Below are 15,363 nucleotides of genomic sequence, written 5' to 3' on the forward strand. Positions count from 1 at the left end.
TGATATTCTTTTTAATTTATAATGTTTATTTCATTACAGAGGGAATGTAAAACATAAACCAATAATGCCAAAAACTTAGTTTACTTTATTTGTGAAACAGGCAAAAATAACTTCATATGCAATAGCTATGATAATCAATCAAATAGGTTTCATAGAATCATTGACTGCATGTAACATCTTATTGCTTCCACTGTGTTGTTACTATTATATTGATTTCCTTATGCACATCTGTTTGCCATTACATTTATTGATATAAGTTTCTAATGTCATATATATTGAATATGATGTTATTTTGCCTATTTCACTGATAATAATTATTATGGGTAGATATTGAGGGGGAAGGCTAAGCCTTATTAACCTAAGGTTTAATTTATTTCAGATATAAATTTGTTTGGAGGATGGGGATGGTAAATATTCAAATCCAGGTTTGAGAAGCCAGTTAATTTTAGGAAAACTGCTTTTTTTTTAACAGCAATCATGGCTACAGTATGTCTGGGGGCTGGTGTTCAGCAAACATGTACTAGTTTAAATCATGGGCGAAATCAGCTTCCTGTTTACTTAGTTATGGAGAGGCCTTGACATTCGAATGAAGCACACTATGTATTGATTTTTAAAAAACATCGGTAATTCTACTTTCCATTTACAAAATTTTAATATTAAAAAAAATGATTTTGCTCTTCCTTAAATTTTTCTCCAGCTTAATTATGACACCAATGATTATTATAAAATATGCCATGCTATTTAGTTTTTAAATCATGTATTTACTCAAATATTAGGCAGTTTTCTCTTGGCAAACATCTTTTTCCGGTGATTAATTCAACTCTTGCTCACACAGTTCAATCACAAACATGTTTACTCTGATAGAAGGCATGACCCTGAACGATTTTGTGTTCCTTTATGAAACTAAAGGGATTTTTAAAAAATCACCAAAATGTGCAATTTATGGCTTTATTATTTAAAAAATGTAATAAACAATCATGGGAGATTCACAACAGAATGTTCATCCTCCTCTTTCTTCCAGTGCCTTCGAAATTGCTGCCATGGATGTATGTCTTCAGCTTCTGATAGGTCTACTTCCTTAAGCCATGAGGCTAGTCTTTTACAATATATTTCATAAGCGGTCATTGAAACTTGATTGGTTCTATGTAGGCTGTCATTCACTTTATCCTATTCCATGGAGGAAAGAAAGTTGTAATTAAGACCATCAGAGAAAATTTAAAATATACAGTTTTAAGCTTAGGTAGGTAGGTATTCAGTTTTTCAGGGCAAATGATTTAGATTTTGCCTAACTAGCAGTAATAGAGGGCTTAGATTTATTTTTTCCTATGGAAGCAAGCTTAGAAGTAATTTTGCCCTATAAAACAGAGTTTGGAATATTTCATAAGCACCTTTGACTACACTTAATTTTAGCCCTCAAGTGGTGGAAATGCAATTTTATGCTGATTCACTGTTAAGAGTGATTTGACCTTTGGAGAATGCGAACAAACTATTTATAATTTAACACAAGTAATTTTTATCTTAAAATAAAATTATGCATCCTAGCATCAAAAAAATAGATAACTGGAAGACATGCATGAAAAAATATTCTGAAGTGCATTGTTACCAACATATGAAATAAAACCACTTGTATGTATTCACCTCGGCTAGTATGACATACAATGATAGTAAGTGACTGTTCCTGTAACAGAACAAGTTGATGGAAAGGTGGACAAAATGTATGCTTCACTGTCATCTAGAAAGGTACATAAACATTTGTGTGGAGGCAGAGCTCCAAAGGATTTGGCCACAGCTCTTGGCTGTGATTCAGTATTACCATAGCCATTCTACCTTTAGTATTATCCACAAGCTTACATGGATAGCCTGAAAAGTTTTTGACGTAACAAATAAACGAGACATTTTTTTCTTCAATTTTATTTTCATTTTTCAACATAGTCTCCTTTTAAGTGGACACACTTTTTCCAGCAATGCTCAAACGTTTTTAACCCTTCCTAATAGTTGGTGATGTTTTTATCCACAAAATAGTTAATTACATAACCAAACTCAGCTCTAATACATCTATAAGGCTCTGTTCAGTGAAATGTCATAAGTAAGTTTTTATTCACATAATATACTTGCATTGTGCAAAAACACCATTTATTAATTTGTTTGCTTACAGGGTAATGTTTATGTGATGATAAGTTCACTGATATGACTTCAGTATTAAATCAACCATTGAGTGGTGAAACATGTTGAGTTCGCCTTAGGCATTTAACATTATGAAGCAAGAATGAGACCATGTTAAGCACATTGTGCATTGAAAAAAGATCCTTCGCTGGGTAATTGATATTTATGTACATAAATATTAATTTTAACTGTAAGATGTATGTACATAGGCATCAAGGGTAGCAATTTATCCGGGAAATATTGATATACCATGCAGGTCATATCATATTAATATTTTCAATCTTAACAATTGAGATCAGCTTCAATAATGGCAAATAGAACAAAGACTAGGTATCTCATGGATACCGAAAAACTTACCTCTTTCAGAGCATTTCTAATTTTGACTTTGAAATCATTCAGACGCTGCAAAAGTTGAGCATTGGGGCGAATTTCCTCTTTGATGCAAATTTCCATTAATTCAAGAACATGGAATACTTCTGAACGATAGCAAGCAGACTTCATCAATGTGCCCACTATTTCTGCATTTAGTCTGTGAAAGGATTAAATGTAAACTTACAATTAAACATGGATACCCTATTGACTGTTGCCAGTAAAAATGACATCATCATCATAATTGGTAATTTTCCGATTAAAGCTAGGTTTTTGATGTTTTCTGAAACTATTACATATAAAGCAACAATGATAAAATTGTATAATAAATGTAACCATAGACTTAAGTGGGATAAGCATATGTAGGAACCCTCAATATGTACATATATATTTGTATTGAATTCAATAAACACGGCATATTCCTTGAATGATTCATGAACTCGAAAAAAATATCATGCGGACTTCCTATTGTTTGCGCTAGATTATTTCTTTCTCTAATCCTCCATATTTCAAACCTACTCGGATGTCATCTAAAAAGATTCTTCTCATCCTTTTTCTTCTCTCCTTGCCTAATATCATTCTATCTATTGCAACTTCTCAAATCTTGCTCTCAATATTTCCTCCACTCACTTTCTGCCTTCATTGGATTTCATCTAGCAGTATTAACTCTGCCCATCATATTTAAAACTCCATCATGGGTGTTTACTGATGAAAAATAAAATCATTGTAAACTGGGAACAAGGTGTGAGCATGACTGATCTAGGATGCACATAAACAATTATCAGTACCAATGATTGGCCTTATCTTCACAAACACGGACAAGACTAATAAGATAGATACACATATGCAAGGCTTATGCTTATGTAATTGTAAGGTTTTCATGAAATGATGATCATGGCAGCCTTGCATCTCCTGTTGCCAGGCTAGAACACATGGCCGATTAGCTACAGTCACATAGTTGCCAGGACTCATTTTCTCTCCTCTGTCTATCATAAAAAGCAAAGCAAAACCAACAGCAACAGTGCAAAAGATGCAGAAGAAGAAGATCGAATCAGTTAGACTAGGAACTTGGAATGCTAGGAGAATGTTAAGGATGGGCAAATTAGAGAATATGAAGCAAGAGATGGAAAGAGGAAACATTGATATTTTAGGTCTATGTGAGTTGAGATGGAAGGATAGTGGGGTTTACTGGAGTAAAGTTATATAGTAATATACAGTGGAGGGCAACATAAAGCAAGGAACGGATAGCATATTACTAGTAGAGGTAAAAGCACAACCAAAAAACTTGGTCATTGTTCAGGTATACATGCCACCAAGCAATCATAAGGAGGAAGAAATCAATAGGGTATAAAAACCGGTTAGTTAGCCAGGTCATATCTGTAAGGTGGGCGAGTCATTAGTTTAACCCCTGTTGACTCCAGGGACTGAATTGTAAGGTTGGCTGTGTGCGCAGATGGATTGTCATGGCGCAGGACGATTCCCTGCAGTCCTGTCATCAGCTGCCATTCTTGAAGCTTTACATGAACTTTTGGTAGACATACTATTGTTTACCACAGAGCAGTAACAATTCTTTGCTAAATCAATTCTCATGCCATTTTATTTCTGACACTGCTTCACTTTTGTTGGTGGATGTTTGTTGGAAAAAAAATCCATCCAGTCGACTGGTGCTAATTTTCAGGATCAAACTGATGAAGCCACATTTTGCCGCCAGTAACTATGTCAGAAATGTGCCTATAGTTGCCTCCCAAATCTTTCCAACATTTCTTCGCACCATTCAACATGGATGTGCTTTTGTAACTCTGTAAAAGTGTGAAGCACCCATTGAGATAAAAATATCATGACTCGAAGATTTTCGTGTAGGATTTTGGAAACTACCAGCAATGCAATCTGCAGTGACACTTTCATATCCTTAGATTGTTTTCACAAACCAGTTTTTCCACAGCGGTGATATTTTCCACAGTCACTGCAGGCCCCGATATGCCCATTCCTCTCCTTGTCTTCCATAGAACTTCAATCTCCCCTAAATTCTTGAAACTTCTGAATAATTGTTGTATGGGAAGGAGCAAGGTCCTGAAGATCCATTGCAAAGGATCAAGGCTTTCAGATGCATTTAAACCACTTATAAAATCATTACCCGAAAGTGCTCTCTTGACGGCTCCATTCTCACAACACCTGTATATTGTGTAAACAGAAACAAAGGAAGACCCCTAAGCGACATCGATAAGCCAAGCGATTTGCAACTTGCATGTATTACTCGGAAAGGATACCATTTATTGAAAAGGCAATTATTGACTCTAACATAGTCTGTCTCAAATTTAATGCAAGGATGTCGAAAGGTTACTGAGGAAGGGTGACATTGGAGCTCTATAAAAGTCTGTTGAAACACTATCTGGAAGTAAGAAGGGAAGATCTGAGTTAACAGTTAGAGATAAGTCTGGTAAGATAATAGTTGAAACAGAAAAGGTCCAAGAGAAATGGAAGGAATGTATAGAGGAATTGTATGGGAAAGAACTTAGGCTTAGAAAGGGCATTAAGGGAGATGAAATCAAATACGGTTGTGGGGTAGACGACATTGCTGCTGAACTACTAAAAGATTCAGGAAAATGTTTAAAACTGTATCTTTATGACTCGAATATGATAGTATTTTCATGTTTCAAGTAGTGACGGATGAATCTCCCCGAGTCCAAACTTCCCAAATTAGCACCATTTTTTGTATCTAAGTAAAAAATATGAAGTTATAGGTCATTATAATTCAGCTTACATAACTCTTTCATAAACTTGGCTTACCTAAATCCAGCTGCTTTCATTTCATCCATAAATTGTCTAGCTGCATGCTTGTTTCTGCAACCCATGGCTAAAATTCCGTAAGACATTATGTTAGGAGATATGCCTTTGGCTGACATCATTGGGAGAACAAACTTTAGAAAAAATGAAAAAAAAAATTATCTGTAATACAATTTTAGGAATGGGATTATCATTTCCCCTTACATTGCTTCCATGTTCATTACCAATAGGTATATTTTTTACCATTATCAAAGTTTGATACAATTCATCAAAATGTACCTTATTTTATTAAAATATTTTTCATATTTATCACATCAAAGCTATAAGTCTATTCATACCATTAACGAAAACACAGGCATCAAGATGTACAGACTGTCTTCATAATTGGAATTTCTCTCTATGATGACTCTACTTCAAGAGGCTTATAGTACAAAATTCTTATATTTATCTTTTACAAAATTATTTAAAATCATCTTTATCATTTTCATTACCCCATAATTCATTCTATTCACCCAATTGAAAATTTGGCTGAGTTAAAATGACTGCTAGTCAATTACTTAAAATTTTCACCTACACCTCATCATTATGCAAAAAAATCAAAACAAGATTCAAATGTATATAACATCGACAGTTGCAAGATTCATTCCATCACTGTTTTCTTGCCCTGATAAGCAAGCTGATAAGCAGGTAAGGACATGTGAGCCAACTCTTGCTTGGATTGACACTGGCAACTGTGGTCCACTGTGAGCTGACTTCCTAAAGCTCCTGGCAATTCCACTAGCCCCTTATCTTCTTCACCATCACTCTCTCCCGATCGAACATTTGATGCCTTCAGATACTACATCATGCTAATGTAAGGATCATCCAATACATTTTTTCTGAATAATTTTCCTACAAGTAGTTTCACCTCTGATTTTCCCTTTTCTAAACTTATTTTTTTTTAGGTGTAAGAGAGATTGTTCAAATGTCAGTTTAAAAAAACTAAGCAGTTCTTCAATTGCATTGCCGAAAACTCACTATTGAGAAATATTTGAGAGCAATTTTACACTTTTGATTAAGTAAGTGAATAACTTTAGTGTGGCAAAAAAAAGTGATTCATATTTCTAGCCACTAGCATTGAGAGAGGAGGGAATTGGGAAGGAGGTAGATGGGAGGAAACAGAATGCCTCTTACTGGGCTTAACAAATACCTGCCCATCAAGTAATAAGACATCAGACAATCAGCACCATACCATAGCTTAACCTAATGCTTGCAAACACCTAGAATACATTCCAATGATTCCTATTACTTCCTATGATAAGTTTACAATTTAAATACACAGAGTTCATTAAAAATAATTTTCAAAGGTTGGATAAACTCCATAATTTACAATGAATAGGCTTATTTCAAAAAAGAAAAGAATGGCAAATAAAAAGAATTTTCACTTGAATAATTAGTACTATTTTTCTATTTGTGAGAGTACAACATTGTCATTTACATAATAGTTGCCTTGAGACATTTATCATTTTCATTTATGTATGTCTAATAAATACCAGTTTATATGCTGAATTGTTATATCTGTTATTGGATAAATAATTATCATTATTATAATTAATATAGATAACTAAACATACCCGTGCACCTTCGTAGTCATATCTTATTGTTCGGTTTTTCATCAACATGTTGTAAAATTCAATATCCATTTCCAGATTGACTTTTTCTAGAGCCAAAATCAGTTCCTGAAAAAACATAATGGGTACAAATAATAGAAAATAATGCAAATATTTCATTTCCATGAAGAGGATTAAAATACGTATATATGATGACTATGAGTCTATTAAATCTCTGACAAAGCCTAGATATATGATAGCATTCTGCTTCTTGTTGGCATTATTTCACTACTATTTACTCAACATAATGAATTTCTTAATAATGCAAATGTACTAATGAATAACAATTGGAAAAATAGAATATTAATGAGATACTAAGTGGAATTAGTACATGTAACAAAATTAATGGATGAATGATGAAGACAAAAGTTTATCAAGCAATACAGATATAAAGATGCAAATTAAGAAACCTTCTCAGCTGATTCTGTTTGAGGGATAACATCCAGAAGTTGAGTGAAAGTCTTGATATTTGGTTTGACACCTTTCTTGGCCATCTGCTTCAGAAATCCCACACAGCCACCTAGGATTTGAAATCTTGAACAGAGAATGACATTAGGACATGTTTATAGGCATATAGCTTTTGTTTTAACAAGTATGTGGTAAATGCCCATATAAAAAGAAATCACTTTGTGAAAAGAATATATAGTATGTAGGAATTCCAGGTATTATCCAAAAAGAATTGTAAGAATCAAACAGTGGCATGGTCCAAAAAAAGCACTCTCAAAGACAAATATGTAAATACATAATAATACCTTCATTGGACTATGGAGAAATTCAAACACATATATTTTATAAAATAATTTTCATATATTGACCTAATTTTTATTAAACATGAATATAAAATTCACAAAAGAATTCACAGGAGATCAAATTAAAGCTTTCAGCATAGTCAAATTCTAAAACGGTAACTTATTAATGGAGTCATCTGCCAATGTTCATTACAATGCAACAATTTCAAAGTGTAAAAATCATTTGCCTTGACCAAGATTTGAACCCGGATCCCTCAATATATGGCCGCATGCTTGAGCTAGTTGACATTGTATGCACTGTATCTTGTCATAACATCTTGTTCCTTTAAAGCTCCCAATATGTCAGAGTGCAAGAGGATACCATGGTACCTTAACTGGCAAAAGCACTTGGCCAGACATTGAGGGACACGTGCGAATTCCGGTCAAGGGGAATGATTTTTATGCTTTGAAATTGTTACATTGCTTTGAACATAGTATTTGTCTTTTTGGTGATAATACCGAATACATATTTTGTAATCACTATACCTTGCCACTGGATATAATTTCTTAAGCATATTACACATTTAAAATACATTGCAACTGAATTCGTATGACTTTGTATACTCGTTTTTTCAATATTTCACAATGAGATATCATGATACTGGTTTATTTCAATTTTTGTTTCATTATTAAGAGAAAAGGAGGCCAATTATAAGTTCATAATTACCTGTCCTGTGGTGAGGCTGGGTTCAAATATTTATCCAATTCACTAGATACTATTTCATTTCTATTATTATCTTCATTATTAGTAAGAATAATTTCATCACACTTTCTTCCTTGTATTTTATCTGGTTGGATGAGTTTATCATTGCTTTCTTTTGCATCTATGTTGTTTTCAGCATCAAGGGAACCAATTTCTGGACTTTCTTCCTTTAATTTTACTGGCAAGGCTAATATATCCTTTCTCTGCATACAAGAAAATATTTAACATCAATCACATAATAAGGGTTAACAACCACCAATGTCCACACATGTTTATAATCTGAATTAGAGCTTTAGAATAATTGACACAAAATACTCAAAAGTACCATTTTTTCCAACAACAAAATGTAAATAATTTGAAAAATTTTAAGACATGGCTGCATTAAAAACTCAGACAACATTACATATATTTATTTAAAATTATAATGATTTTTGTTTTTTACACTTGACAATTCATTCCTAAAAATGAAAGATAGCTACTACCTAAGCAGTGGAAGTTTACTGGAGGACCGAGTGAAGTGGAATAGTTATGATACCAAATAAATTGAGAACCAAGATATGTGGGAAGTATCGAATCTTCAGCCTGCTGTCGTATGCATCCATATAGTTGAAGGATAGAAGGAAAGATTGAAGTCAACTTGATGCAAAACCAATTTGGATTCAGTAAAAATTGAGGAATAGGGGAAACCATGCTTGTACTTTAGTATTACAGCCATAAAGCATGGGCAGGTTTTAGAGGGGATGGAATCTCTTTCCTTTTTCAACATTCAATAATTGCTTCTTCACAGGATTCTTGTAGATTCTTTAGATGCTAAGTTCTCTACAACTCTCTCTAGCACTGCTTTCCTCAATCCAACTTAATATCACATTGCCCTCCTAAAATTCTTTCACCTGTTGAACACACACTGTCTTCTTTAGTCCCCCAACCAATGTCTGATTGGTGACATTTTCCACATACTCCCACTTTAATTTAGTTTTCTTTTCCAAAACATCTGTCTTCACTTGGACCCTTACTAGCTACACGGGGTTATACTTGCAATCGTAAGGCAGGAGACATCGTTTTCTCTATTCTTAAGAAAAAATTCAGTTCGTATTTGTTGTCATATTTGAATGTCTGGTGCTGACATTAGGTGGTTTACCCATAACAACTACATTTACTTCCATGAAAATGTTTAAAAGTAGATGAAAACAACTTTGAAAATCTCTGAATGATAATCAGATGCCATGGAAATTGTCCACCCATGATAAAATGAGCTTTGCTTCTGATAGCTGTTAAATGAAGCCAGTTCAGGCTAATACAGCATGTGCATATAATTGGCCGCTTCAACCAGTCGACCAGCTCATAAAACTGTTCCCTAAAGACTCTTGTACGGCCATACTTGCCAGCATTACTGGAAACTTCCCCTTGCTTAAGAAATCTAGCACTGTTCTAGAAACACTTTCTTTGTTGAAGAAATTCATTTCTGCGCACTAACTTTCCCTGTTGCACCTTTTCTTGAGAGTGTCAAAGAGTTCTTCCTCATATTCGGTGGCATCTGCGACACTCTTCATGTGCTGCGGAGTTTTTTCTGATTTGCCACACATTTGGACATTCAATTTATTAAGTTGAGCAAAATTTAGAATTTTTTATAACCTCAAAGTTACTTTCTAAATTCTTATATATTTTGTGCACATTAGTGATAACACTTTGAATGCTTTGTAATACCCCATCATCCTGATTGTACCCCAATGTGATGAGGTTGCCTTTCAGGTATTTGCAGTGGTGCTGCATCAGCTACAGTTAAAAAAAAACTGAAGGAACACTTTTGAAAAGAATCCAGTGAATAGAACCACATAAGTTGAGAATTATTTGAAGAATATTTTGGCATTATTTTTGATTCAACGCGGTGAGAAGTTGGAACTAACTTTCATATGTCAGTTTGGATACTTTCAGAGATGTCATAGAGCCATAGTTAACATAAAAATTACCTGCTACATTACTGTGATTGCGCAATACAAAACTCTATTTAAAAATCATTACGATAAGACTTGAATAAAAATTGAATATTGAACAAACATTATTCCCTTCTGATACATGTATTTATAATTGAATAATGAGGTCTCACAGGCTACACACCACTAGTTGCCAGAAAAAGTTATAGGCTAATGATTGAATTCGAGTATTTTTTAAAGAGGTTGATACAGGGTGCGGCAACATAACTTCCTTTTTTCAATGCAAGTTGGCGTTGAAAAAAGGAAGTTAAGTTGCCGCACCCAGTATAAATATCATATGAATTAGTGAGACAAACTTTCAAATAAAAAGTCACACGTGCCTCACAGCCTCACATGTGGAACCTGGTGCAATGCAGCAGGGAAAGGGACAAAGGGGTGAAGCAGGAGTAGTGTGATATTAAGTGGACAATTTTTTCATCTGCAAATAAGTAAATATGGAATTGGGCACCCACAAAAAAATCTTAATCATCCAGAATAACAACCAATATCTGGAAAAAAACAATCAATGCTACATGAATGATATGAATTAAACACAATTGAATATCTACCTACTTCTTCCCTGCAACAGTTTTAATTGCAAAGACATAGTCATGAAATAGCTAAAAACAACGGTGTACTTTCCTTTTCTTTCGAGCAGGGAAAGATATCTTAATTTCAACAGAATTTCCTAGGATTTGGATACTTTTGACAAATCCATTAATTTTAAATCTAACATTGATCGACTCAATCAGATGAAAACTCAAATTCAAAAACTTTGCAGGGCCAGAGTATGAACCACCTGCAATGGCCTTTTAACACATAGCAGAAGTTGAAAAGTTCATTACAATACCATTGAAAGGGGATCCTGGGCATTTCTTCCAGCAATTTGAATTATGCTATCATGGCTTGACAGCTTTTTGAGGTCAATGCCTTCTCCACAGCCACAGTCTTTACAGCATCTGAGTAATAGATTATATGTATATACAGTGGGATGGATTCCATTCTTCAGCATTTTGTCCCACACCTGAAAATTATTTCAAAAATTAATTTCAATAGTTTAATTATTACAGATTATAAAATATTTAAATGGCTTTAGCAAAATATTTCCTAAATGACATGCATGCATTTACCATTAGACAACAGGAAGAAACGAACAAAACCTATAAAATAAATATCAACTGATGTTAATTAAATGAAGAATACAATGTATCTTTCCACTTTCCTTATTCTTCATTTAATTAACATGAATTTCCACAAAGTGGAGCCAGGAACAATTGAATATTGAAGAATCAACTGATGTATTCAGGTTTTTTAAGAAAAAGCAGTGGGTAGTTGTATTTAAAGAGCTCTTCACAAAATTTCACCTTAGTTTCATTTGTAGAAAGAAGTCTGAAATCAAGAACACACTGTAAAATGTGGAGATATTTGCAAGCAACATCATGTGAGAGTTTGGCGAAGTAGAGCTAAAGAGGTTCCGCAAGGAACTGGATCATCCAGAGATTAACAGTGCTGTATACACCTTACCAGAATAGCGACAGTGATTATGAAACTTTTATAATCATTGGGAGAGAAAGGACCCTAAAGTACTCTAATCCAAATATAAAACTTCCAAAATAATGTGAGCTATGCTAGTCATATTATAGTGCATATTCTTAATAGTATTGAAAGTCTACCAGCAGGAGGCATCAGGCCATGTGAATTATGGATCGGTAAAGATCCTAGAATAAAACATTTGTCCATGATTGGGTCTCCTTATTACAATCATGTCCCAATTCAAAAACACTAAGTTATCGAGAGGTGTCGTATGGGATACAACAGCGATGAGTGATATTTAGTTTCTATGATAAAGGAATACAAAGATGCTGGAGTCCAGATATGTGTATTATCAGGAAAGACTCAAAGAATATGAAGAGAGGGTCAAACTGTCTCTTCACGATGTTGAGCCCAAAAAAGGAATTTTGAGAAGAGCATGAAGAAAGTGACAAATATTCCCATGCTTCAGTTCATAACCACAGTTCATACCAAGACATTTGTTTGGAGAATTGGAAAGCTACAAGTGTTCAATAAAAGATGAGGAGGTGCTGCTTATAGGTTATATTACAAAGTCTGAGTAATAAAAAATAGAAAGAAAGTTTCAATGGACATGAGTTGATGGACTACATATGTAGTGCTGGCGTACTGGAGGATAAACATGTTGGTGGTTTAAAATGTTAACTCGATGATTTTAGGCCCAAGATAAATCCTGACATGATTTTTAAACTTAAGACCTATGAAAATAATTCAAAAGAAAGTTTATTAAATAGGGTTACGACTTACAATAACAGCATGACGAAATCCAGCCTCTTTGTCAGACACGCATGCTTGAAGTAGAAATGCAAAAGTTGAAGAGGCCACTCCAATGCCCCTGTCAATCATTTGATCGACAAGTCGAAAAGCACAATTTATATCACCACCACGTCCAAAGGCTGAAAAATAAGGAATCATGAAAACTATTTTTGTATCTAAGTGTGAGTTTGTGAAAGATATGATTACATGATTAACAACTAAGCAATTAGAGAATTGGACACACATCATGAAAAAATACAAAAAAGGTGGACTATCCTATAATTATAGAGAAATTTGTGGACGAATATAATGATGATGAAGATACCATGTTAGTTGTTTCAAATAATTATTTTATGCAAACTTTAGCAGAAAGTAATAGGTCATAAATATAAATGATGTATCACATAGATTAATTACATCAAATTTCCCATGAATTAAATTATCACAGAAAACCTGCTAGTGACTTTATGTTGTGCTAATTGTCTTCCTTTCACAATGTTAAACATAGAGTGGCAGAGATTATGCATAGTTTTGGTGCAGTAGGATTAAGATTAGAGATAGCTTTGCAAATAATGACCTGTTATTGATTGCTGTGGCATTCATAACAATGGAGGAGATGACAAAGATAATACGCCAGAAGGGAGACATAGTTGATGGCAAAATCATATCACATCTGAATAAGACTTAAAGAGATTTTTTTGCATTTCATATCCAAATAAATATTAATGTTATTATACGTAAGTACCAAAACTACATTATGGTTTTACAAAATAATCACCTTCTAAATCTATTGGCTTTATATGAATACTTTACCCTTTGTTTCAACCAATATATTTATAAAAATATACTTATGAAATCATTTTGAATGTTCTCAAATCAACTAATTTGCTTATCCAATCAAACATTTGGTCCCACAGAGGATGTTCAAGGGTATATTGCATTATAGAATAAGAAACATCTCTTGTCTATTAAATCTTCGATTACGGTTGCTAATAATCTTGGAAAATTATCAAGAGTACTGCGACCCTTGCCAGACATTTCATACATGGTAGTAGTCGTTTTGAGGGGAGGCGACCGACTGCTGAGGTCATTTGCGCCATTAGGGATGGACAGAAAAGGAGGAAGGGTGGAGAGAAACCCGGCGTCGGCATTAGCCTTCTCTTGACGAAAGGCGCCAAAGGGTCCTCAGCTTAACGTCCCATCAGACGGACGGCGTACTCACTCAAAGTGCCCTCCACGAAGAAGTAGGGATCGAGATACCACTGAAAAATAATCAACACTGCCGGGATTTGAACCCGGTCCCTCTGGGTGGGAAGCCAGTACGATAGCCACCTCACCATCTCGATCCTCACATATCCTACATGTTTCCTGGATTGCACAAACTATTATTTAACTTCAGTCCCTTCCTTTTAGGTGCACATTCATTTCACTCTCTTACGTATGTACTATTAAATACAATTACTTGAGCAACTAAGGTAAAAAAAGTTGGGTTGGTAGACAGGGAGCTACAAATATAAATTCAAAGAAAAAAATGCGATGCATCAGGCAGTTCCCCTGAATATGCAACGATTACACTGAAGTTCCTTATGATCATAAACCCAATGATTATACATTAATGAATAACAAAATCATCAGCAGACTACCTTTAATCATAGCGTTGTAATTTATGTCATTTGGCTCATATCCGACTCTCTCCAATGAATTCATTAAATGGGTTGCTCTCGCTAGTGTGTCTTCTTTCCAAGGGCTATTGGAACATGCATTGAAAAGTGATGTGTACACGGATGGCCTCGGCTTGATACCACGCTTCTTCATCTGTAAATGTGCCAGTTTAAGAATCACTAAATGCAAAACTCATAAGAAAACCCTTCCAACAAGAACCAGCTACGTAAGATTTCACCTGATTGAACAACTGGAAGGCTTTCTTGGTATAACCAACATTTCCACAGCCTTTGATCAATAAACCATAGACATACCCATCCGGTTTTGAGATCTCTCCATTATCCAGGATGCTTAAGGCTTCCGAAACCTAAATCAATAACATTATTATTTCCGTTTTACAACAGCACACAATATAAATTAGGTAGCCAATTAGAACCGCTGCATATGATACCTTTCTTTGCTTTAGAAGTTCTTTGATTTGTTTGGTGCATTTGGTGTCATGATTATACGTTCTAGAAATTTTTTTCTCAATTTTCTCCTCTTCAATTTCATCCTTTCTGTCTGGTTTGACCAATTCATATTGATTGGTTGGCCGGCTGTAGATACCGAATTTATCAGGGTCGTCAACTTCAGGTAATGAAATGCTACTGCTTAAGGATAGCTGTGCCTTTTCGCTGTATCTTCGGGATTTGGAAATGTAACTATCACAGTTTCTGCCTGAGCGCAGGGCGGAATACCTGAAAATGGCTTTCGATATCATTATTTATTCCGGAAGAAAAATGCTACTCAGATGATGACAGCACTCGTTCTCAACAGAAATCCATTTTCATTTTTCGAGGCAATTTGTTGACGCTGAAGTACTAACTATACTGTTTTATTGGAGCTTTATTATCGCAATTAACATTCTCCCGTACTATTTACTGCTTTACCACTGGGACAGATGATACTGA

The 15,363-nt window shown here is 34.5% G+C and overlaps 1 protein-coding gene across 1 annotated transcript; it reads right to left on the minus strand.

Annotated features, from left to right (window-relative positions):
* Nucleotides 1–934: 934 nt before the first annotated feature.
* Nucleotides 935–15,348, minus strand: LOC139685689 (pentatricopeptide repeat-containing protein 1, mitochondrial). The gene is made up of 11 exons (XM_071582685.1): nucleotides 14,865–15,348; nucleotides 14,652–14,780; nucleotides 14,395–14,566; nucleotides 12,743–12,891; nucleotides 11,277–11,450; nucleotides 8,421–8,659; nucleotides 7,376–7,499; nucleotides 6,930–7,034; nucleotides 5,320–5,450; nucleotides 2,521–2,692; nucleotides 935–1,167 (listed from the first exon to the last, which is right to left on the minus strand). Exons 1-11 carry the CDS (start codon nucleotides 15,171–15,173, stop codon nucleotides 976–978), a joined length of 1,896 nt encoding a protein of 631 aa, XP_071438786.1. The 5' UTR covers nucleotides 15,174–15,348; the 3' UTR covers nucleotides 935–975.
* Between the last annotated feature and the right edge of the window lie 15 nt (nucleotides 15,349–15,363).

This window comes from Hetaerina americana, unplaced genomic scaffold (genome assembly GCF_022747635.1).
Source record: "Hetaerina americana unplaced genomic scaffold, ioHetAmer1.1.p SCAF_1, whole genome shotgun sequence".
Lineage (NCBI taxonomy): Eukaryota > Metazoa > Arthropoda > Insecta > Odonata > Calopterygidae > Hetaerina > Hetaerina americana.